We start from the raw sequence: 25,851 nt of genomic DNA, 5'->3' as shown, positions 1-25,851 counted from the left end.
GCATAGAGCTGGGACCATCAGAGTGTCTGTTTAACAAAGATCCTGTAAGTGTTCAGACTGCACCACTTATTTCTTAAATAGTTCAACTTTTCATCTCACTGTCCTATCCAGATATCATTCCATGTATTGATCACTGTGTGAAGAGGGGTTTCCAGACAACTACCCTAAACTTTAATATCACTAGTTTCAGCTGGTATGACCTTATCTTACTCTTGTGGTTTACTATTAGCCGGTCTCAATACAAGTAAGTCACTGCTCATAATGACCTTGAGAAGCAAAAAAAAAGAACTTGTGGGTATTTGGTGATTGTCACCATTTCTGAAGCATATTAGCATGGCATGCCTTCACTGACTTCCTCGCAATGATGGTTAATATCACACACATTTTAGAACATAGAAAAACTACAGCACAAACAGGCTCTTCGGCCCACAAGTTGCGCTGAATATATCTCTACCTACTAGGCTTACCTATAACTTTCTATCTTACGAAGTCCCATGTACTCATCCAAAAGTCTCCTAAAAGACCCTATCAAATCCACCTCCACCTCCACCACCACCGCCGGCAGCCGATTCCACTCACTCACCACCCTCTGAGTGAAAAACTTTTACCCCTGACATCTCCTCTGTACCTACTCCCCAGAAACCTCAGAGTCTCTTGAGTATTATATAATAAATTCCCCAGTATTTGTTTTAGGCCATTTTCCTATATAAATCTTCCACTTCCCATATAATTGACCATTACTTCAGCTTGTCTATGTCTGGTTCCATCCTCTTTTGTGAATACTTGGTTTAACCACAGATGCTTCAATTATTTCTCCATCATAAAGTCATAATTGGTATTGTTTGCTGATGATTACAGAATGCTCAGCTTCATTTGTAATTCCTCAGATTTCTGTCTGCATTAGCATTTGAACATAGAACATTACAGCACAGTACAGGCCCTTCGGCTCTCAATGTTGTGCTGAGCTATGTCCAATCCCAAGATCAAGCTATCCCCTCCCTATGATTCTGCAGTGCTCCTTGTGCCTATCCAATAACCGCTTGAAAGTTCCTAAAGTGTCTGACTCCACTATCACAGGCAGTCTATTCCACACCCCAACCACTCCCTGAGTAAAGAATCTACCTCGGACATCCTTCCTATATCTCCCACCATGAACCTTATAGTTATGCCCCCTAGTAACAGCCGCATTCACCCGAGGAAATAGTCTCTGCACATCCACTCTATCTATCTCTCTCATCATCTTATAAACCTCTATTAAGTCGCCTCTCAACCTCCTCCACTCCAAACAGAAAAGCCCCAGCTCCCTCAACCTTTCCTCATAAGACATACCCTCCAAACCAGGCAGCATCCTGGTAAATCTCCTCTGCACTCTCTCCAATGCTTCCACATCCTTCTTATAATGAGGTGACCAGAACTGAACACAATATTCCAAATGTGAACATAAGAACATAAGAAATAGGAGCAGGAGTGGGCCATCTAGCCCTTCGAGCCTGCCCCGCCATTCAATAAGATTATGGCTCATCTGAAGTGAATCCGTTCCACTTTCCCGCCTTCTCCCCATAACCCTTAATTCCCCTGTCTATCAGAAATTTATCTACCTGTGACTTAAATATATTCAACGAGGTAGCCTCCACCACTTCAGTGGGCAGAGAATTCCAAAGATTCACCACCCTTTGAGTGAAGAAGTTCCTCCTCAACTCCGTTCTAAACTGCCCTCCCCTTATCTTGAGGCTGTGCCCTCTAGTTCTGCTATCCTTTCTAAGCGGAAAGAATCTCCCTATCTCCCTCTACCCTACCTAGCCCCTTCATTATCTTGTACGTTTCTATAAGATCCCCCCTCAGCCTTCTAAACTCTAACGAGTACAGACCGAGTCTATTCAATCTCTCTTCATGAGCTAACCCCCTCATCTCTGGTATCAGCCTGGTGAACTTCTCTGTACTCCCTCCAAGGCCAATATATCCTTTCACAAATACGGGGACCAAAACTGCACACACTACTCCAGCTGCGGCCTCACCAGTGCCATGTACAGTTGCAGCAAGACCTCCCTGCTTTTATATTCTATCCCCCTCGCTATGAAGGCCAACATTCCATTCGCCTTCTTGATCACCTGCTGATCCTGCAGATCCTGCAGTTTTTGCGATTTGTGCAGAAGGACCCCCAGGTCCCTCTGCACCATAGCATGCTGCAGCTTTTCACCCTTCAAATAATAATCCCTCCTACTATTATTTCTACCGAAGTGGATAACCTCACATTTGCTCACGTTATACTCCGTCTGTCAGGTCCTCGCCCACTCACTCAGCCTATCCAGATCCCTCTGCAGACTTTCCACGCAATTTGCTTTTCCACTCATCTTCGTGTCATCAGCAAATTTTGTTACCCTACACTCAGCCCCCTCCTCCAGATCGTCTGTGTAAATGGTAAACAGTTGAGGCCCCAGCACTAATCCCTGCGGCACTCCACTTGTCACCAACTGCCAACCAGAAAAGCACCCATGTGGTCTCACCAATGTCCTGTATAGTTGCAGCATAACCCCACGACTCTTAAACTCAAACCCCCTGTCAATAAACGCTAACTTCTTCACGGCTGTAACCACTTGAGTGGCAACCTTCAGCGATCTGTGGATATGAACCCCAAGATCTCTCTGTTCCTCCACATTCCTTAGAACCCTGCCGTTGACCCTGTAATCCGCATTTAAATTTGTCCTACCAAAATGAATCGCCTCACACTTATCAGGGTTAAACTCCATCTGCCACTTTTTGGCCCAGCTCTGCATCCTATCAACATCTCTATGTAATAATTAGCACACAAATATATATACCACCTACCAGATGCATCGAGGCACCTCCCTAACCAATGACCTCCAGCAGCTAGAAAGACACTAGCGTACGTGAACACAATCAGGTCCAAGTTGCAGATATATCTCTGTTCTTTGAACTCCCCATGTAAAGCATTGTGTGAGCACCTTCGTCCCATGGACTGTAGCAGTTCAAAAGAAAGGCCACCATCAAATAGGAAAGGGCAGTAAGTGTGGCTCACTCAGAATATTGATATCACATTTTGTCTAAGGATTTCTGATTATTCTGGAACAACTTCCCCCAGTATTTATTGCCTGGCTGTGTAAATTCTGACTGACAGGGTCAGGAGGTAATCACCTTTGAAATTTACCCTCTGAATTGCTTGGGTATTTCCAACATTTTTACTTGGTTAATTAAAGGCAAAATCAAAATAACTCAACTGTTTTCATACAGTCTTGCTTCATAAGAAGTGAGTCAGCACTCTGTGCCAGTGTGCAGCATACTGTCTTTGTCTTTTTCATACCATAGAATTTACCAACTTTCACAGAATTACCTTGTGTCTCTCACATAACCCTGATATTTGGGGCAATACCATACTCTCTTCCTGTTTACTGTATTGTCGTAAACACTATATTCCTCTATTGTTGTATTTAACTTATTTGTAAGGAAACAATGGTACAATAAAGATTGGAGTAAAAACATTAAAACCTGAACATTAGGCTCCAGCAGTTGGATCTGGGTTGTAAAGTTTTGGTCTGTTTGCTGCTTTGGTTTCCCCAGAGAGGTCATTGTAAGGTTCAAGTGAGAGATGTAACATTATTGTGAAGCCCCAAACAAACACAAGTTTCTCTTGGTTAGGGATCAAATGATCTTCCTGCTATCTCTCCACATCCCATCTATTTTAAACCATCCTTGGTATTATTATAGTAATGATGTAGTGTTGTCCTCTCTCATAGGTACTGGTGGCCTTGTTATGGAATTTCTCTTTATATTTTATGTTTCCTGCCTTGCAGTAAGTCCAATTTTTCTATGTCCTTCATACTTTTTGCAAAGTAATCCTACTTCCAACCATCTCGGATGCTTCATTAATGATCACCCCTCCATCCAGCAGTTAGAAGTGGGGGTGTTTACTGATTGCACAATGTTCAGTACTGTTCATGATGAAAATACTGAAGCACTGTGACCATAGGCAACAAGATCCGGATAATATCCAGGCTTGGATTGTAGCAAGTAACATTTGCATGACAGAAGTGCTAGGCAATGATCATCTTCAATAAGAGAGAATCTAGAAATCTCCTCTTGATATTCAATGGCATAACCATCGCTGAATCCGCAACGATCAACATCTTGAGGATTACCATTGGCCAGAAATGGAACTGGACCAGCCACATTAATACTGCCGTTACAAGAGTAGGTCAGAGGCTGGGAATTCTGCAGTGATTAACTCATCTCTTGACTCCCTACAGCCTGTCCACTGTCTACAAAGCACAAGTCAGGGGTGTGATGTAATTCTCTCCACTTCCCTCAATGAGTGCAACTCCAGCAATGCTCAAAGAGCTTGACACCATCCAGGACAAAACAGCCTGCTTCATTGGCCACCCCATTCAGTACCTTAAATGTTCACTTTCTCTACCATTGACATACAGTGGCAGCAGTGTGTACCATCTACAAAATACACTGCAGCAGCTCATCAAGGCTCCTTCAATACCATCTGCTGAACCTGTGATTGTTACCGTCTATGAGGGCAACAGATTCATGGGAATATCACCACCTGCAAGTTCTTGTTCAGAGTCTCACACTGCCCTGACATGGAACTATATCCCCAATCAAAATCTTTGGGACCACCCCCCCCCCCACCCACCCCTTCTTCCCTCCCCCAACAGCACTGTGGGTGTATCTGCATTACTTGAATTGCTGTGGTTGAAGAAGGTGGCTGACCACCACCTTCTCGAGAGGAATTGGTGATGGGCAACAACTGCTGGCCTAGCCAGCAATGCCCATATCGTAAGAGAGAATTAAAAATAATGTTTAACAATTCTTGCACTGTTTTATTTTGAAGACTTTTCATTGACTTGCTGAGATCAAATTGCACATTTTTCACCTCTTCCAACTTAATTGTTTTTAACCAAATTCCTAAAAGCTGCCTGATGGCACAATGGTTACAGTGCCAGGGACCTGCGCTCAATTCCCGGCTTGGGTCACTGTCTGTGTGGAATCAGCATGTTCCATCAGTGTTTGTGTGAGTTTCCTCTGGGTGCTCCGGTTTCCTTCCACAGTCTGAAAACTGTGCTGGTTAGGTGCATTAGCATGCTAAATTCTCCCTCAGTGTACCTGAACAGGTGCCAGAGAGTGGTGACTAAAGTTTATTTATTAGTCTCAAGAAAGGTTTACATTAACACTGCAATGAAGTTACTGTGAAATTCCCCTAGTCGTCACAGTCTGGCACCGGTTCAGGTCAATGCGCTTCACCATCATGTCTTTCAGAATGTGGGAGGAAACCAGACCATGCGGAGGAAGCCCATGCAGACGTGGGGAGAAAGTGCAAACTCCATGCAGACAGTGACCCAAGCTGGGAATTGAACCTGGGTCCCTGGTGCTGTGAAACAGCAGTGCTAACCACTGTGCTATTGTGCTGCCTTGGGATTTTCACAGTAACTTAATTGCAGTGTTAATGTAAGCCTACTTGTGACACTTATAAATAAAACTTCAAACTTAAATGCATTGGGGCTGGTTGGGCACCCTAATCTATGTAGAGAACTCCAGAAATAGTACAATTAGTACACTTCTTGTGACCAGATGAATCATGTTGTGGATGATGCTTGTGTCCAATAAGTAGGTTTAATTCTGTGAGTATTAATTGCATTTTGGTGGATCTTGCTATTGCCAGTTTGTCTTGTGGTGAGTATCTGGATTGCTAGCTGAATGGTTCCCCTGACATTCATTGTTCATTCTATGAATTTGCGACTTCTTGCTCCAGTGTATATTAACTGTGTAAATGATCTGCAACATTAAAAAAAATTACGGTTAAAGTCAGGTGGTGGACTCTGCTTGCAGGATTGAACGATGCTGAGTTTGGCATTGTACTTATTATATGGCCTGAGCTAGGGGCGCTGTATCAATTAAAAACAAATACAAAATGTTAAGAAGCCTGATCTACTCTTTATTTTTCTTTTAATCCAAGTTTTAATTCTCCTTATTTCTTAAGTAATACTTTCATTTTGGTGGTGGTTTCGTAATGAAATAGAAACCAGGCAGCGAAGAACCAGTACACATTAAGCATGCAGCATTATTTGCAAGGCTTTCAGAGCTGCTGCCACCAGCGTGGGCGTTTGAAATCATAAGCATGGATTGAAATTACTGGGTTTGGTGGGGAGGGGGGGGGGGCTTGCATCAAGGGATCAGAATCGTGAACGCTTGGAACTGCTGAATATCAGTGCTTCTGCATCAAAGCCTACATCATAACTGCCCGGCAGTTGAAATTCTGATGGCAAAATTAAAATTTTGACAGGTTGTATTCTAATCTTGAACAAGTGCATGAAGTGATTTGAAATGAGTTTTTACCCTGCATTTCTTCCCTTGTACCTCCTGGTTTGGAGTTGATGACTGTTTGGCATAGCATTATGGATTGTAAGTAGCTCTGGTGATTTGCCCAAGTGCTCTCCTTTCATACCTGGCATCTGAAAATTGCCTTTACTATTTGAGCATTGGAGTTGTTACTGACCTGAAATCTCTCCTTATCCAGAATGTGCACAGAAACACACCACAACAATGGTATAGAAATAATCACTTGGAAATACAATATTGTTGAAAAAAGATATGTTGTCAAAGCTTTTTGTCTAGCACCCATCAGGACAGACATGAAAATGCCAAATTTCAAAGCGAGCAACAGTTAGTACTGCATTAGAAAAGGGTGCTAATTGGTTGGCAAATTGACTCTAGTCGAGGCATTGCCATGGAGACTGCACCAGAGAACTATTGCCATCCCCTCCCCTGTTGTGATGAAAATTGATCGAGCTGAAATTTGATGCTGAAGTCTTCCTCTCTCTACAGCTGCTGCGTGATTTGAGTATTTCCAGCATTTTTTTGGTTATACAGCAATAATTTGTTTGTCATCCAACTTCTTTACTTGGAGAAATAAATGTTTATGGCTACACCTGGTCATAAGAAAGAAGAGCTGGAAGTCATACAGTTCTTCAAGCCCACTCCACCATACAATAAGATCATGGCTGATCTATTTTTCACCTCAATTCCTCTCTGTGTCCTAGTCTGCAGGCTACCTTTGCGAATTTGATTCATGTTATCTATATGAAGATTAAAATCACCCATAATTACTGCAGTACCTTTCTTACAAGCCCCTATGAATTCTGGATTTACACTGTGTCTTACATAGAACACTACAGCACAAACAGGCCCTTCAGCCCACAAGTTGCGCCGATCACATCAATACCTACCAATCCATAGACCTATCTATAACCCCCAATCCCATTAAATCCCATGTACTCATCCAGAAGTCTTTTAAAAGACCCCAGCGAGTTCGCCTCCACCACCACTGACGGCAGCCGATTCCATTCACTCACCACCCTCTGAGTGAAAAACTTACCCCTAACATCACCTCTGTACTTGCTTCCCTGCACCTTAAATCTGTGTCCTCTCGGAGCGACCATTTCAACCCGGGGAAATAGCCTCTGAGAATCCACCCTATCTATTCCTCTCAACATTTTATAAACCTCTATCAGGTCGCCTCTCAACCTACGTCTCTCCAGGGAGAAGAGTCCCACTCCCTCAACCTATCTTCATAAGGCATGCCTCCCAATCCAGGCAACATCCTTGTAAATCTCCTCTGCACCCTTTCAATAGCTTCTACATCCTTCCTATAGTGAGGTGACCAGAACTGCGCACAGTACTCCAAGTGGGGCCTGACAAGGGACTTATAAAGTTGCAGCATTACCTCCCGACTCCTAAACTCAATCCCTCGATTAATGAAGGCCAGTACACCATACGCCTTCTTGACCACCTCCTCCACCTGCGAGGCTGATTTAAGAGTCTTGTGGACCCGGACCCCAAGATCCTTCTGCTCTTCAACACTGCTAAGACTCCTGCCCTTGATAGTGTACTCGTTCATCCCATTGGTCCTGCCAAAATGGACCACTACACATTTATCCACGTTGAAGTCCATCTGCCACTTCTCCGCCCAGTCTTGCATCCTATTTATGTCCTGCTGCAACTTTTGACATCCTTCCAGACCATCCACAACACCACTGACCTTCATGTCATCGGCGAACTTACTAACCCATCCCTGCACTACCTTATCTAGGTCATTTATGAAAATGACAAACAGCAAGGGTCCTAGAACAGATCCCTGGGGCACTCCACTGGTGACCGACCTCCATGCAGAAAAAGACCCATCCACAACCACTCTCTGCCTTCTGCAGACGAGCCAGTTCTGGATCCACAAGGCCAAAGCACCTTGGATCCCATGCCCTCTCACCTTCTCAAGAAGTCTTGCATGGGGGACCTTATCAAACACCTTGCTGAAGTCCATGTACACCACGTCCACTGCTCTTCCTTCGTCAGTGTGTTCAGTCACATTTTTGAAGAACTCAACTAGGCTCGTAAGGCACGACCTGTCCTTGACAAAACCATGCTGACTATTTCTGATCATGCTAAACCTCTCCAAATGCTCATAAATCCTGTCCCTCAGAAGCCTCTCTATCAGCTTACCAACCACTGAGGTCAGACTCACCGGTCGGTAATTTCCCGGGCTATCCCTGTTCCCTTTCTTGAAAATAGGAACCACATCCGCAATCCTCTGGAACCTCTCCCGTCTCCATCGATGACGCAAAGATCATCGCCAGGGGCTCTGCAATCACCTCCCTCACCTCCCACAGTAACCTAGGGTACATCCCATCTGGTCCCTGCGACTTGTCTATCTTGATAGAATTCAAAAGTTCTAACACATCCTCTTCCTTAATATCCACATACTCAATCTTTTCCATCTGCTGCAAACCTGTAGCAAAATCTCCCAGATCAGTTTCCACCGTGAATACTGAGGCAAAGTACTCATTAAGCACCTCTGCCATTTCTTCTGGTTCCACGCAGACCTTTCCCCCTTCACCTTTTATAGGTCCTATCCCTTCTCTTCTCATCCTTTTACTTTTCACATATTTGTAGAAGGCCTGGGGATTCTCCTTAATCTTACCCGCCAAGGCCTTCTCATGACCCCTTCTGGCTCTCCTAATTTCCTTTTTAAGCTCCTTTCTACAATCCTTATACTCCTCTAGATCCTTAACATCTCCTAGCTCCCTGAACCTTTTGTACACCTTCCTTTTCTTCCTGACTAGGTTCACCACAGCCTTCGTGCACCACGGTTCCCGCGACCTACCAAAACCTCCTTGTCTCATCGGAACGTTGTCGTGCAGAGCTCCAGACAAACATTCCTTGAACATCCGCCACCTTCCTTCTGTACTTTTCCCCAAGAATGCCTCCTTCCAGTTTATTTGTCCAATTAACTGCCTGACGTCTTCGTATTTCCCCTTACTCCAGACAAACACCTTCCTAGCCTGCCTGATCCTATCTCGTTCCAATGCAATTGTGAAGGAGATAGAATTATGATCACCATTCCCAAAGTGCTCTCCTACCGAGAGATCCGTCACCTGTCCTGGTTCATTCGCCAGTACCAGGTCAAGTACAGCCTCTCCTCTCGTAGGCTTATCCACATACTGTGTCAGGAAACCTTCCTGAACACACCTAACAAACTCCTCCCCATCCAAACCCCTTACCCTTGGGATACTCCAGTCAATGTTTGGGAAATTGAAGTCTCCCATCATGACAACTCTGTTATTTCTACATCTCTCTTGGATCTGTTTCCCCTATCTGCACCTTAACTTCCCTGTCACTATTGGGCGGCCTATAGAATACACCCAGCAAAGTTATCGACCCTTTGCTGTTCCTAACTTCCACCCACAGAGACTCCGTAGACAGTCCCGCCACAGCATCCTCCTTCTCTGCAGCCATGACACTGTCCCTGATCAACAGTGCCACTCCACCACCTCTTTTGCCTCCCTCCCTGTCCTTCCTGAAGCATTTGAATCCTGGCACCTGAAGTACCCAGTCCTGTCCCTGAGACATCCAAGCCTCCGTAATGGCCACCACATCACATTCCCAAGCAGCAATCCACGCCCTAAGCTCATCTACCTTATTTACTACACTCCTGGCGTTAAAATAGATACACTTCAGCCCCTCAGTCTGGACATTTCCCTTCTCCACCACCTGTCTAACCTCCCTCTCATACTGCTTGCAGTCCTTCCCTACCCGGGAGCTAACCTCCTCGGTCCCAGTCTCCCCATCACTATTCCCTCCCCCCATCCTTTCTAGTTTAAAGTCCCCCCAGTAGCCCTAGCCAGTCTTCCCACCAAGATATTAGTCCCCCTGGGATTCAAGTGCCACCCGTCTTTACTGTACAATCCAGCTATTGTTAGGAAGCTTATAAATGACTCCAATTAGTGACCTATTTCCCTTGCCAATTCTTATTTCCATCCAGACTGATCCCATATCTTGATATTCTGAGTCAAAATCATTTTTCACTACTGTACTGATCTTATTCTTTATTAACACAACTACCTGACCTCCTGTATCTTTCTGACTATCTTTCCAAAATGTTAATGGCGTTTGAATATTCAACTCTCAACCTTGGCCACTTTGTCTCTGATGGCTGTCAGATGATGCTCATTTCATAGAATCCCCACAGTGCAGAAAGAGGCCATTCAGCCCATTGTGTCTGCACCGACCACATTCCCACCCAGGCTCTATTCCTGTAACCTCTCATATTTACCCTGTTATTACCCTGACAGAAGGGTTAATTTAGCATGGCTAATCAACCTAACCTGCACATATTCCCAGATTATCACAGTATCTATATGGGTTCTATTTCTATTTATGCCATCAATTCGTCTTTCTCATTATGAATGCTATATGCATTCAGATAAAAAGCTCTAATTGAGCATTTCTCCCTACTCTCACCACATTTGCTGGTAGGCTGATGGGTTTGTATGCTTTAAATGTTTCTACCACACTCTGGTTATCATTCCTAATGTTGCAAACCAAGCACTACTGCTTTGTTTTTTTCTTTAACTTCCAAAATTTCTCTTCCTTGATCCCTCTACTTTCTGTTTAATTTAAAGCTATTTCTGCAACCCTAATTATTTGATTCATCAGAATACTAGCCCTACCACTGTTAAACGAAGTCTGTCCCAACTGAATTATTCTTTTTGCTCCCCAGTACTGCTGTTAGTGCCTATAAATTGAAACCCATTTCATTCACACCAATCTTCGAGTTATACATTCAATTCTCTGATTTTGTTTATCCAATGCCAATTTAATTGTGGCTGAGGTGATAATCTTTGTAGTTCTGTTTTTTCATTTAACCCTTAGTTGCTCATGCTCCCTCAGTAGACCACTTTCTAAGTCCTACCTATGTTATTGGTACCCACATAGAGTCATATGGTCATTCAGCCCATTGAGCCTGCACTGATAGAAACTACCACTAAAAAGCACGCTAATCTCATTTCCTTGCACTTGTATTATATCCTTGAATGTTATAATGTTTCAAGTGCTCATCAAAATATTTTTTAAAGGTTGTAAGGTTTCCAGCCTCCACTATCTTCCCAGGCAGCGCATTCCAGATTTCCACCACCCTATGAGTGAAAAGGTTTTTTTCTCAAATCCCCTGTGAATCTCCTGCCCCTAATCCTAAAATTGTGCCCCCTCGTGATTGACCCCTCAACCAAGTGGTACGACTACTTTCTACTCTTCCTGTCCATTATGGACTATGACAACTGAAATTTTCTTTTCCCCCTCCAAGTTGATGAATGGGATGGATAGGATAGAGGTGGAGAGACTCTTCCCGCTCAAAAAAGACAGTAGGACTAGGGGGCACAGCCTCAAGATAAAGGGGAGGCGGTTTAGAACGGAGTTGAGGAGGAACTTCTTCACTCAAAGGGTGGTGAATCTCTGGAATTCTCTGCCCGTTGAAGTGGTGGAGGCTGCCTCGCTAAATATTTTTAAGAAGCGGGTTGATGGGTTCTTGATAAGAGAGGGGATTAAGGGTTATGGGGAGAGGGCGGGAAAGTGGAACTGAGCCACAACAGATCAGCCATGATCTTATTGAATGGCGGGGCAGGCTCGAAGGGCTAGATGGCCTACTCCTGCTCCTATTTCTTATGTTCTTATGTTCTAAGTTCTTCTCCAGCTCCAAGACGTCCTTAACCCTGGCAGCAGGCAGGCATCCCCACATCCTTCACTTTTCTAGTTGCAGAGAACACTACCTTCTCCCTAACTAAATTGTTATCAACTGCTGCTGCATTCCTTTTTACTCCTCCCACATTGAGCCGGAGACACTCTTTAAGAATCAAAGACAGAAAGCTGTTTGTTGAATGAAATGCAATGCACCAGGAAGGGAGAAATCATCCCTCGCGTTGTTATTCTTGACAATATAAGGTGAGAGATAGTGAATTTGAACTTCTGAAAACTCCTACAGTATTTTTGAGGGGACTCTGCAAGTTATAGTAGTGTATGGAAGTGTTGAGGCTGTCAAATGTAGAATGCATACAACCTTCACAACCTCGAGAATTGACGTAAATAGAGCACCTTAGGAGCTGATGAAAATTGTAATAAATTTTGTTTCCCTGTACAATTTCTGGTGAAATAAGAACTTGGGATGTTTTTTTCTATGCTAACTAATTACAGATGTAATGCCTTTCACACCAATTAAATTGGTTCATTTAATCTGAATGCATTCAGTTTGAAATGCTGGACTCGCACAATCCTCATAAAAATGCAAGAATGCGAATTTGTCTGGAGAGGAACAATTTAACCGTTGTGTGCCTAGACTTGCTTTTTATGTCCCCTGAATGTGTGCTGGGTGTGAAATTACTCAATGCGTTTCACAGAAGAATGCAATTCCAGATCATTGCATAGCTTAAGAGAATTCTTGAAATGTTTAGCAACAGCTGTTGTGTGCTCTGGCACATTATTGCTGAGATAGTGAAGTGTTAGAGAATATTCTGGGAGTAATTGGCAAAGAGGTGTGCTGCTGGCTGGGTCTTGTGGCATCTTATTATACCCTTGACCAGTTATAGAGTGAAAGGAAAAGTAGAATATTGCTGCGGATGGTGGGAATCAGAAATGCAAATAAAAGATGCTGGAAATACTCAGCAGCTCAGGCAGCGTTCTTCATGTTGTTAACTTCTCATCAGAATGGGGTAGAGTTAGAGATGTAATAAATTTTGAGCAAGGAGAGGGGGTGATAAGGACGAAAAGAAAGTAAAAGTTAAAATTTATTTATTTATTAGTGGCAAACATACTTACATGAACACTGCAGTGAAGTTACTATGAAAATCCCATTGTTGCCAGACTCCAGTGCTTGTTCAGGTACACTGAGGGAGAATTTAGCATGGTTAATTCACCAAACCTGCACATCTTTGGACTGTGGGAGGAAGCTAGGGCATCCGGAGGAAACCCATGCAGACACAATGAGAAGGTGCAAACTCCACACAGACTGTGACCTGAGCTGGGAATTGAACCTGGGGCAGTAATGCTAACCTTTGCTACCATGCTGCCCCTTAAGTAGTGAATGGAGGACAGGAGAGGCTGAATGGCAGAAGAGTCTTTCAGGACTGAAGGGAGTGGTGATGTGGTAAGCAAAGAAACAGAGATAGACAAGATGTAATGAGAGCGAAAACAGAAATTGCTGGAAAATCTCAGCAAGTCTGACAACATCTGTGGAGACAGAACAGAACTAACATGTTGAGTCTGGATGACGCTTCATCAGAACTGAAGACAGTAGAGGATATACTCTTCTGGTTAGGGTGGTGTGGGTGGGGGGAGGGGGTGCAAGCTGGATCAAGAACCAGCAATTGGTAGAGATGGGAGAGATTGACAAAAAGACAAAGGACATGTAAGTGCCTAAGAAGGGTGCTGATGGCAACATGTTAAGAGATCAGAATGAACTCTGCTCCTATTCATTCTTTGCCCCAAGTCTGTAACTGGCCTACGCTGAGCAGGCTTGATGAGAAGCCAGTTTTTTTCCCTCCTGTAAAATTTTGGGTGGTGTCTTTGTGAATGAAGATGAGGGTTATTAGTGCTGGAAATAAAATATTCCCAGTTTCTGAATCCAAACTGATCCAGCTTGCACCCCCTCCCCCCACCCACACCACCCTAACCAGAAGAGTATATCCTCTACTGTCTTCAGTTCTGATGAAGCGTCATCCAGACTCAACATGTTAGTTCTGTTCTGTCTCCACAGATGTTGTCAGACTTGCTGAGATTTTCCAGCAATTTCTGTTTTCGCTCTCATTACATCTTGTCTATCTCTGTTTCTTTGCTTACCACATCACCACTCCCTTCAGTCCTGAAAGACTCTTCTGCCATTCAGCCTCTCCTGTCCTCCATTCACTACTTAAGGGGCAGCATGGTAGCAAAGGTTAGCATTACTGCCCCAGGTTCAATTCCCAGCTCAGGTCACAGTCTGTGTGGAGTTTGCACCGTTCCCAGATCAGGTAAAGAGGAGAAACTGAAACCATCGCCTTAGAAATAATCCTCTACTTGTATAAGTGGGAATTTTTGTTTGCTATGTTCAGGTCAGAGTCTCCAAGGAACTTGCTTGCACTGCTTTCAGACTACAAGCAGAAAGTGATGAAGGCAATAACCATCCCACCTGCCTTTAATCCAGTGAAGAAATGACAGAACAGGATGACTAATCCAGTCATTATGATACAGTTCCACATCCAGAACAACATGCAAACGCTTCTGTTGTTGGGAACTCCTAACCTGTGTAACCATGTAATAGGATTAAATGTTCTGAAAGAGATTGTGATTACTCCTGGTAGGATCAGGCTTTAAAGATGGTGATGATATTAGACATTATGCATTGAAGTCAGTAAGAATTCCAGTGACTGAAGCAGAAATTGTTCTAGAATTGAAGGTCATGTTCAGAATCTTATTGCTATGCTGTTAACTCATGCCAGTGGATGGAAGTAGGAATGAAACACCTGTTTGAAAGGGAAATTCAGCCAGGGTTCCACTTTCACATCACAACCCAGTGGCCCTGTTGGAAAATGTGTATGGATTTTAGAACATAGAACATTACAGCGCAGTATAGGTCCTTCGGCCCTCGATGGTTCTACTGGTCGGCGCAACAATCGAATAACCTTCTAACCTAAACTATTCCAATGTTATCCATATGCCTATCCACTGACCATTTGAACACCCTTAAAGTTGGCGAGTCCACAACTGCTGCAGGCAGGGCATTCCATGCCCTTACTACCCTCGGAGTAAAGAACCTACCTCTGACATCCGTCCTATAACTGTCACCCCTTAATTTACAGCTATGTCCCCTCGTGTTAGCTATCACCATCCAAGGAAAAAAGGCTCTCACTGTCCATCCCATCCTATTCAATCCTCTCCTTTGCAGATAGGATTTGGCACAGCTATGATGCCTTCCGTGGCAGCAAAGTCTCGATCCCATTTTGAAGTATTTTTAGTTTTGGTGGAACCTTTGGGCAAATCTCTACCATCTGTGAAACTGACAGTAACAGCTGACATCATCATGACCCATCCCACATCGATGGACTTGATTCACTTGAGTTGAGTCATTGGATCAAAAAACAACCTTTAGAGAAAATGCTGGAAAATCTCAGTGGGTCTGGCAGCATCTGTAAGGAGAAAAAAGAGTTGATGTTTGAGTCACAGCTGAGACAAAGGGCCACCTGGACTCAAAACGTCAGCTCTTTTCCCTCCTTACGGATGCTGCCAAATCTGCTGTGATTTGCCAGTATTTTCTCTTTTGGTTTCAGATTCCAGCATCCGCAGTAATTTGCTTTTATCTGTCGTTTACATCTATACTATAAAGCAAAATGTGACACAGAACCACTTAAGGAAAGGCTTGAATTATATACTGCTTTTTACAACCACTGAATGTATCAAAGCATTCGGAACAAATTGAATTATTTTGAAGTGTGGTTGGTCACTGTTATGATATAAGAAAAGCAGCAGAAACTGCATTTGTAAATTCTGTCAAGCAGCAATGTGATGACCAGAAAGTCTCTTAATTTTTGTACTGATTGATTGAGAGATAAATACTGGACTGGACATTGGCGAAAACTCCCCTGATCTTTGTCCCAGTTATACCATGGAATCTTTTACATTCACCTGAGTAGACAGATAGTACCTTGATATAATATCTCATCTAAATGATTTCTATAGTACAGTGCCACCTCAGTATTACACTGGAATGTTAATGATTAAAGAGATGTTAGGGCAGATGACTGATCAAATAGGTTTTAAAGAGCATCATAAAAGGAAAGTGAGAGAAGTGGAGTCATAAAGAAGGAATTCTAGAGCCCGGGGCCTAAGTAGCTGAAGGCATGGTTGCCAGTGGAAGAGTGATGAAAATTGGGGGATGTTCAAGAGGTCATACTCAAAGGAAACTCAGCTCAGGATCAAATATGACACTGAGTTTGCAGCTGCCTTGGCTGTGCCTTGGGCACTTGCCACTGGACACCAGCCGTCAATCACTCAAACAAGCCTTCGACCACCACCCTTTGTATCCTATTATTAAGTTAGTTTCAGATCCATCTTGCCAAGTTTTCCTGAATTCTATTTGCACCTCAATCAGTCTGTAATGTGGGATCTTGTTAAGGGCTTTGTTAAAATCCATTGAAAGTACATAGAATTCCTACAGTGCAAACGGAGGCCATTCAGCCCACCCATCAAGTCTGCACCGACTCTTAGGTTTAGCCCATAACCCTATGTATTTATCCCACTAATCCGCCTAACCTATACATTTTGAGGCACTAAGGGACAATTTTTCATAGCCAATCAATCTAACCTGCACAACTTCCGACATCAACTGCACTTCCCTCATCCACACATTTGATCATATCTTTGAAAAATTCGATCAAATTTGTTAGGGATGACCTTTCTCTGACAGCCGATTGATTCTCTTTTACAGAAACAAAGGTTGGTATCCAGCCTCCCTAATTTCCTAATTGAAACATAGCACTTTAAATTAGAGAATATTTCCTCAGACCAAATCAGCATTGATCTGTTGAATTTGTTCCATTTGCCCCAGATATGCAACGTTCGTCTGGTGAGTTCTGACCTGATTTTACATGAAGCCTGAATCAAGTTGATCAGCTACATAATTAATCTCCTCATCCCATAGACCCAAGTCAATATTTTGGACAAAGTTTCCATTTTCTGCTTATCAATAATTAATGTATACAAAGAGATGAGATATTATTATATGCCAGCTGGTTTTAATATTCAGGCTTCTTATACACACTCTTGATCCTCGCAGGTCTCAGAAATATTATGTTCATCTAGGAGACTCCCAGAATTCCCTAACCTTAGGTAATGTTCGCCTCCCTGCCCTCAAGAAAATTCAGCTTCTTCTCTAGCTAACTATTGCCCCACCTCCAAGCTCCCTTTCTTCTCCAGACTCATTGTCCTTGCCCAAACCCTTGCTCATTTGTCTGTAGCTCCCTTCTTGAATCCCTCTAATCTGATCTCCACCTATCACAATACCAAATCAGTCACAAATGACATTCTCTGTAGTTGTGATGAAGATGAAAATTTCCCTCCTCACCCTTCTTAACCTGTTTACAACCTTTGGCACAGTGACTACACCATTCCTCGCCACTGACATCATCTGACGAGACTAATCTCATCTGGTTCCATTCTTATCAAAGGTCGTTAACCCAAAACAATAACTCTTGCTCTTTCTCTCTGCTCAGATTCTGCTTGACCTGTTGAGTATTTCCAGCATTTTCTTTTTGGTTTTCAAGCATCTGCATTTGAATCTAACCTGTTCAGCATAAACAGGTTGGCAATGGGTTCTCTCAATACCAAAATGCTATCCATGAGAATTTACCTTTTGCCCACTCACATACATTCTGCCCCATGGCGACGCCAGCAAGGCATTTCATCTTGTTCTACATTTCAGCTAGCCGCAAAGGACATTTCCTCACTGCCACTCCTTCTTGATCCATCCATTCTCTAATTTGTCACCCTACTTGTTTGACATCTGGCTAAGCAGCAACTTCCTCCAACCAAATATTAGGGAGAAGAAACTGTTGGCTCAACAGTGCCACAAAATCCATAGCTGACAGTGGATAGACTTGGATTGTTTCTCAAGAGCAGAGAAGGCTGAGGAGGGAATATGATCATAGGGTGAATAGAAAGCAGCTGTTCCTCTTGGTCGAGGGGTCAATCATGAGCTGTCATAATTTTGGGGTAAGGGGCAGGAGCTTCAGAGGGAATTTCAGAAAAATACTTTTTATCCTGAGGGTGGTGGGAATCTGGAATGCACTACCTGGGAAGTTAGTGGAGGCTGGAAACCTCACAGCCTTTTAAAAATATTTGATGAGCACTTGAAATATTCAAAGATTTGGGACAAGTGCTGGAGAATGGGATTAATGCATCTTAGTGAGTTATTGGTGTAGACCTAATGGGCCAAAGGACCTTTTCTATACTCTACAACTCTTATCAAACTATTTGCAGATGGTTGAGCTGCTCTGGTTAAATCCTCCTCCCTTTGTGTTTACACGTAGTCTGTGAACCATCAAAATACATTTCATATGCTTAGACCTGTAAAACCTTTGCTTGTGGGAGCTGAGATTATGTTTGTGCCAGTCTGACTGTTGCTTCAATTTCCACAAAGCTCAGCACAGTTTTAAATATTCCCTTTCAATGTAGGTTGAAATGTTTGAAGACGTGTTATTGAATTATGGATATGTTGTAATGTGCTCTGTTTCCATACACTGCACATAGATGGATATGGATCCTGTTTGTTCTCTCACCTGGTGTTGCAGGTCTCAGCTGAGCAGAAGGGAAGGGATTTGAATATAATGATGAGTGTGAGGCTATGTTCCCGCACCACCTAGTGGCTAGCTTCAGACTGAACATAGGTTAGCTGCTTACCTTCTCAGTCGTGCAATGAGGCATGAAATGGAATAAACAAATAGCATTAAGATAAGGGTTGGCTTGGGGATGTGTGAAATGACTTGGGGGTTGATCCATCTTTGTCTGCTGATCCAGTCTTGCTGGGCTTTTCACCTCAGTGCAGAATGAGATGAGTAGCTCTGCTTGGATGAGGAGTGTATAGGGAAGGATTGGAAGGTGTGGAGTGGGCAAATGTGAGAGAGAGATGAGACCATGGTGTAAGGTACAATGGCAGAGGAATATTGCCTTCTTGTGGAAAGTGTTGGTGTGCACAATATTTGGAATTATCTGTGCCAATTCACTGCGAAAGTTGGAATTAATTGTCCCAGGAAAATCAGGAACTTGTTTTTGTGGCAGCAGATTGTGGTTCTGTTTCTTAAGGGACTACATGCAGATATGGAAGATCCCAAAATATACACCAAACTGTCAAAGCATTGACTCGATGTAGAGGGAGGCAAGGCTCACTCCATACTGCCTGGTGGGTTTTTCGGTTAGTGGTTATTGTAAGTGAGCTGTAGTGTCTTGTCATTGGATCATAGAATGTTCTGAATGCTTCAGTGTAATGTTTAGACAAGCTGGCAACTAAAAATCACTTCACCAGCAAGATTTTAAAATATGTAGATTAGTTTGAGTTATTGACACTGCAGTAAATGCTGATGATGTCTATTGCTCTATGGCTAACAGTGATCTCTCCTTTATTTCATAGGCCATTGCTTCATTGTGACATGGAGAGTACTGCTGCAGCTGGAAGGGCTGCCGATGATTTTGTAAGGTGAGTGTAAATCCTTCATTGGAAGAGCTTGCAAAGAGCTCCTCTTTAACCAGGGATATAAAAATATAGACCAGAAGTGAACAAATCCCACAAGATAAGGCATCTTTTTTGATAAAGAACTGTACAATTGCAGGCAATACACTGCTTGGATACGGTAAGGAAAAATTTAGCATGGCCAATGCTCCTAACCAGCACATCTTTTGGACTTGGAGGAAACTGGAGCACCCTTTGGAAACCCACGCAGACACAGGTGAGAATGTGCAGATTCCGCAAAGACGGTGACCCAAGCCGGGAATGGAACCTGAGCCCCTGGTATTGAGGCTGCAGTGCCAACCACTGTGCCACCATGCCACCTTAATGTAGGGGAGGGGCTGTCTGTGAGGGTGCTGGGGAGGGGCTGTCTGCGATGGTGCTGGGGAGGGGTTGTCTGCGAGGGTGCTGGGGAGGAGTGTCACGGAAGAAATGCAGTAGCCCTGTTGCTGAGGGCGGTTTGGGGAGGAGGTGTTGCTGATGCGGGGTGTGGATGGGGAGTGGGGGGGCGGTGGTGGGTGTGGATGGGGGGTTGGGGTGGCTGATGGAGGCTTGGAAATGCTGTGGATTGAGTACAAGTGGAGCTGTAGGAGAGGGTGGCATGAGCTGCTGCAGAGACAGAGTTTTTGAGCAAGACGCAAAAAAAAGATTTGAAATAGATAAGTGGGGAAGTCTCAGGAAAAACCTCACCCAAATCAAGACAGGTCACAGATATAAAGGTTAGTTCGATTATTTTGGACACATCCAGGGAGGCATCCATGAATTGAAAATCAGAATGAAACTGACAGTGGGGATCATGAAACTTGGTATACTTATATTAAAGTACAGACTCAAAAGATGAAAAATACAAAGCCTGAAAGGAAAGCTCTTGTAATGAACCACAATGCCGTCAGGGTTTCAGAAAAATGGTTTAATCCAAAGATGATAATTAATGTAACATTTAGAAGGAGAGAATGTTCAACATGTCAACACAATGTGCTAACAGGTATAAAATACAGTTTAGTGTGAATAAATGTATACTTGTTCATTGTGAGTGGACAACATGGAATAGGAATATAGAATAAAAGCAGAGGCAATGAACGTTATGGATGAACCAAGACCAAGGAGTTCAAATTCTCCACAATGTTCCTCTGAAGTCTTTGTTCCTACATTGCTGTAATATACATTTGTCTGTTGTCAGTCCACTGTTATCCTCTTGAAAGCTGAAATGATGCAGGGAAACCAGTTCTGAGCAGTATGCTCTGGGTGCGGTATGGAACCATCCCTATATCCAATTGTTCTTTCAAGATCTCCTCCTAAGATTGCGAGTGCCGGTGGACACTGCAAGATTTCAGATTTTGTATTTATTGGCTGTTATGATTCAGGTCAGAAACTCCAAAATCTTTTATGGAGCCCGCTTGGATTGTAAGTTTAGCATTTTGAATTTGGCTAGGATAAGCATGATAGGTTTTGCTTCAGGTGTGATTCAAATGATCCACTAGGGAGCTTTTATCAAATAAAATTTATTTAAGAATAAATTAAACATATATAGTAAGAAAATTAGCAAGAAATATTATTTCAAGGAAGAAACAAAACAACCACTATAATGCATAACCCTTAACAAATATATCTAATGTATTCCAGTCAAACCATCCCTGTAGATCAAAGACCTTTCAAACACAAGATTAACATAACAAAGACTAATACTCACATGATACTGAATTTGAGACCCTTGGATGAAGTCTGCAGTTCTCTGGATAGACTCAGAACAGTTTGAAATGAGAGCAGCTTCCCAAAACACCGAGCAAGGGACTCGGAGCAAGCCACCAACAGTTGATTCCCCCTTTCAGAAAGGCAAGACCTTCCTTTCAGCTAATGAGCAGAATTTCCAAAACCAGAGAGAGAGAGAGAGTCATCTTTTCAGCTTGATGCCCCTTCTAAAACTAAAACTCAAACTAAACAACAGCTGAAACTGAAAACAAAAGAATTCCTGTCATCTGACCTGCTAATCAGGTTTTCTCCTAACAATGCAAAGTCATGAACACCCCAGTAAAAATGAACAAACCCCCGTTTTAGCTGCAATAAAAAGACTTTAGACAACTTGGCAACAGTGAATAAAACAAATTGAAAAAGTTTAATTACAATTGCAGAGTAGGTGATTAAACAAAAAACACTTCTTACAGATACACCAATGTCACAAGGCACAGAATATAAGGATTGCCCCATATCGACCCAAGGCTGAATGTTGTCCAAGTCTTGCTTTGTGCAAGCATTACATGACAAGTTATGAATGGTGTTGAACCTTGTGCACTCATCAGCCAACTTTCCCACTTTGACTTTATGATGAAGTGACTTCATTGATGAAGTGGATGTTTGGCCCTTGGACACTACCCTGAGAAGCTCCTGAAGTGATGTCCTGGGACTGAGATAATTGATCCCCAACAGCCATACCATTTCCTTTGGCTGACTCGTGGTTTGATACAACTGAATGACTCTGAAATGGCCCAGCAAGCCTATCATATGGTTGTGGGTCTGAAGTCGCATGTAGGCCAGAGCATGTAAGGGTGGCATATTTCCTTCCCTAAAGGACATTGTGAACCAGATGACAATCCTAGAAAGATAACATAAAATCCCTGTACGGCAGGAGGAGGCTATTTAGTCCAGTAAGTCTGACAGTGCATCTTACCCATAAAGCCACAGAGGGAATGTGCAAACTCCACACAGTCGCCCAAAGCTGGAAACGAACCTGGGTCTATGGTGTTGAGGTTGCAGTGCTAACCATTGTGCCACTCTGCTGCCCCAACTGACAATGCTTTCATTCATTTAATTTAAGTTCCACTAGCTGCTTAGGTAGGATTTGATCATGTGTCCCCAGAGCTTTAACGTGGGCCACTGGATTGCTAGTCCAGTACCACTACCACCCTGCCACTACCTCCTTGAAGGATAAGGCTAGCAGATACATGGAAATAGCATCACCTACAAATTTCCCTCCAAACCACTCACCATCCTGAGTTGGAACTGTATTGCCATTTCTTCACTGTTGCTGGGTTAAAATCCTGAAACTCCTGCCCTAAAAGCATTGTGAATGTACCTGTATCATGGATTGCAGCGGTTCAAGAAGGCCGCTCACCACAACGTGATGGGCAGTAAATGCTGGCCTTAAAAAAAGAATTTAAAAAATGGTATGACTCCAACCAGGGAGTGTTTTCACTCAGTTTGCATTGATTTCAGTTTTTTGGTGCTCCTTGATGCCACGGTCAGTCGATTGCTGTCTTAATGTCAAGGGCAGTCTCTCTCACCTCACCTCTGAAATTCACTTGTCCATGTTTGGTCCAAGATTATAATGAGGTCAGGTGGTAATTGTCCCAACAGCGCCATAATTGATCATTGGTGAGCAGGTTATTGCTGAGTAAGCGCTGCTTGATAGCACTGTACAAATACCTTCCACTACTTATGTTTGAGAATAGGCTGGTGGGGCAGTGACTGGCCCGATTTGATTGTTTCTGCTTTTTGTGGATACGGCAATTTTCCACATTGTTGGGTAGATACTAGTTTTTATAGATGTACAGTTCTACATAAAGTAGGATGGGAAATTATTGTTCTGGAGAGATGCTTCAGTTAATAGGACTATTTTTAGTAAAACAAAGAGCATTAAAAGAAGGATTGATTGAATTTTTAAAAATTATGAATAGTAAACGGCAAGGTGGCACAGTGGTTAGTATTGCTGTCTCACAGCACCAGGGACCTAGGTTCGATTCCAGCATTGGGTGACTGTGTGGAGCTTGCACTTTCTCCCCTTGTCTTCGTGGGTTTCCTTCGGGTGCTCCGGTTTCCTCCCACAGTCCAAAGATGTGCGAGTTAGGTTGATTGGCTATGCTAAATTGTCTCTTTGTGTACAGGGTAAATATATGGAGTTACAGGGATAGAGCCTGGCTGGGACAGTTGTTGGTGCAGACCTGATGGGCTAAATGGCCGCCTTCTGCACTGTAGGGATTCTGTGATTTCGTGTGTGTTGTATTAGGTAATCAGTCCTCCGAGTCCATCACACTACAAATGACAGAAATGTTGGAACATTCATGATTTCAAGCAGATGCTTCTGAAATTCAGTGTAGTTATCAGCAGTGCTTAGGTTGCTGTAAACACATGTTCTGTTGTTTTAGAATATAGAACACTAGAGCACGAACAGGTCCTTTGGCCTACAAATTGCGCCGATCATATCCATATCTACCAGGCCTATCTATAACCCTCAATCCCATTAAATCCCATGTACTCATCCAGAAGCCTCTTAAAAGACCCCAACGAGTTTGCCTCCTCCACCACCGACGGCAGCCGATTTCGAGTTTGCGAGATTAAAATTTGAATGTAGCTGATAGTAAATTTAAATGCAAGTTATGAGGTAGCTTTTAATTGTTTTGAGTTTTATAAAGGTGAAGTCGTTTTAACTGCAGTAGATGTTAAGTGCGCTTGGATACTGTAAGGAGGAATGAACTGGTTTAGAGCACTGGTTTAAATATTTATATACAGTGAAGTGTGGCGATTTCCCTCTAAATAGAATGGTGGGGAATGAAAACAAACATTCGCATAATTGCGGGAGCGGGATCTCCAAGAACCAGGAAATGGGAGTAGTGAAACCATTAAGGCGGTGTGTGGCTTTGGCAGAGGCTGCTGGCAGCTGTTGCCGTCATCTCCGGAGCTGTTCTTGCAGTTGTCTCCATGTGGATACGAATAAATCCAGGTTTCTTTATAGGATCTTTCTGTTCGTGAAAGATCCTTTTCAATTATGGTTTGGTGTGCCTCAGGCACTAAAATTATGACGTTGCATTGCTCTACTCTAAATTTGCTTATTACTGACAGGCATATTGTTGCCCTCTCGGAAGCTGAAAGAATGCATGGAAAACAGACTTTGCCTGCACATGTGAAACATTTTTTTTTAAAGATTTCCTCCCACAATGTGTAAATTTTTTGAACAAAATGGATTATATGGTGGAGTGCAATGAAGATGCACTTAGTCACTTTGGGAAATAAATAAAATCTGCTCCTTCTTTCCTGCAGATTTTTCTGACAGAGTAAAAAAAATCAGCTGGTGGAATGAGGCACCTAATGAGCCTGGGAATTGCTGCTCTGCTGGTTCCGGGTGTATTTACAAAGCACAGCGCTTGCTTCGGGACAAAGCATGCAGACAAAGAACCAGCTCGGGTGTCTTTTGGATTGGAGCACAATGCAGCTGATCCGTCAGCAGATTGCGACTCTTACGGTAAAAGTGGAGCTTTGTAACCACCAGCTACACGGAGCTAGGGCTGTTAATGTTTTTACATGGCTATCAGTAGCATGGGGGAATATGCATCTACAGTCAATACATCTACAAAGAGAGCTTCCTTCATGTAGCTGGGCTATGAAGTGTTCCTGGAGTAAAGCACGTCTGTAGTTACTGAAGCTATTTTTATGACAACAGCAATTTTAAATTAAGTGAATTCTGTTTGTTAGTTTCTAAGAAATTATGAGCATTTTGTGAAATCTTTCGATAGAATTCTGCCACTCTCCTTGGAGTGGTTTTTAGTCAATATAAAAATTGAGCCTAATATTCTTGTAGGTTCTATAGCTCCATACAAGAATTGAGGCCAGCTTTAATGAATATAAGATCTGAACCTGTGAAGTATTATCTTGCAGCATTTGAAGAAAGGCAAGGGAATTCAATCACGTTGGTGGGATATATTGGCTGACTTTATGTATGTGGGTAGATGAGATGTTTAATCATTCTGTTAGAGTACAGATGAGATGACAGAAGGGAGCTCATTCACAGTGGAACTGAGAGGGAGCCTGCTGAGACCTTATTAATATTGCACTTCTTCCATCAACGAAGAAGGCAGCAAAGCTATGACTAACGGGCCTTCAGACAAATATGCAAATAAACCATACTAGTTAGAACTCTTCAGTTTGGGCTGTTGCCTCTACTCTACTGACAGCATGTTGTCAAATTTCATGAGTGCTAATGGCAGTAAGCAATAATGTTTACCAGGGGATTATGATATATTTATGGTTTGAGTTTCACGTCTGATTTGGGAGAGGTGATTGAGTTGATAAAGGAAATCAATGAAGAGTTAATTCAGGGTTTTGTAAAGAAGGAGTTGGTTTTCTTTTTGGCTACTTATGCTTTGGGACTTGTCTTGGCAAAAGCAAGATGTTCTGCGTGTTTTGATGGTCTGTATAGGCAGATGAAGCAGCTGGAGATGATGGCTGACAGCAGTCATTTATTTATGATGTTTGGATTGTGCACC

At 43.0% G+C, this 25,851-nt stretch overlaps 1 protein-coding gene across 5 annotated transcripts in view; it reads left to right on the top strand.

Annotated features, from left to right (window-relative positions):
* Window positions 1–25,851, top strand: part of arhgap32b (Rho GTPase activating protein 32b) — a 529,550-nt gene that overhangs the window by 140,914 nt on the left and 362,785 nt on the right. For 3 of the 5 annotated variants that reach the window (XM_080214854.1, XM_080214856.1, XM_080214855.1), the window contains exon 2: window positions 19,502–19,567. In XM_080214854.1, coding sequence (XP_080070980.1) covers window positions 19,521–19,567 — 47 coding nt within the window. In that variant the 5' untranslated portion in view covers window positions 19,502–19,520. Of the gene's footprint in view, window positions 1–19,499; window positions 19,568–24,775; window positions 24,831–25,851 lie in introns of those variants that run through there. The other 2 variants (XM_080214857.1, XM_080214858.1) reach the window with 2 other exon arrangements.

This window comes from Carcharhinus amblyrhynchos, chromosome 29 (genome assembly GCF_965287045.1).
Source record: "Carcharhinus amblyrhynchos chromosome 29, sCarAmb.v2.hapA, whole genome shotgun sequence".
In the NCBI taxonomy this organism is placed as follows: Eukaryota; Metazoa; Chordata; class Chondrichthyes; order Carcharhiniformes; family Carcharhinidae; genus Carcharhinus; species Carcharhinus amblyrhynchos.
Note: the sequence above shows the minus strand (reverse complement) of the source record. Positions and strands in the feature narration are given on the sequence as shown.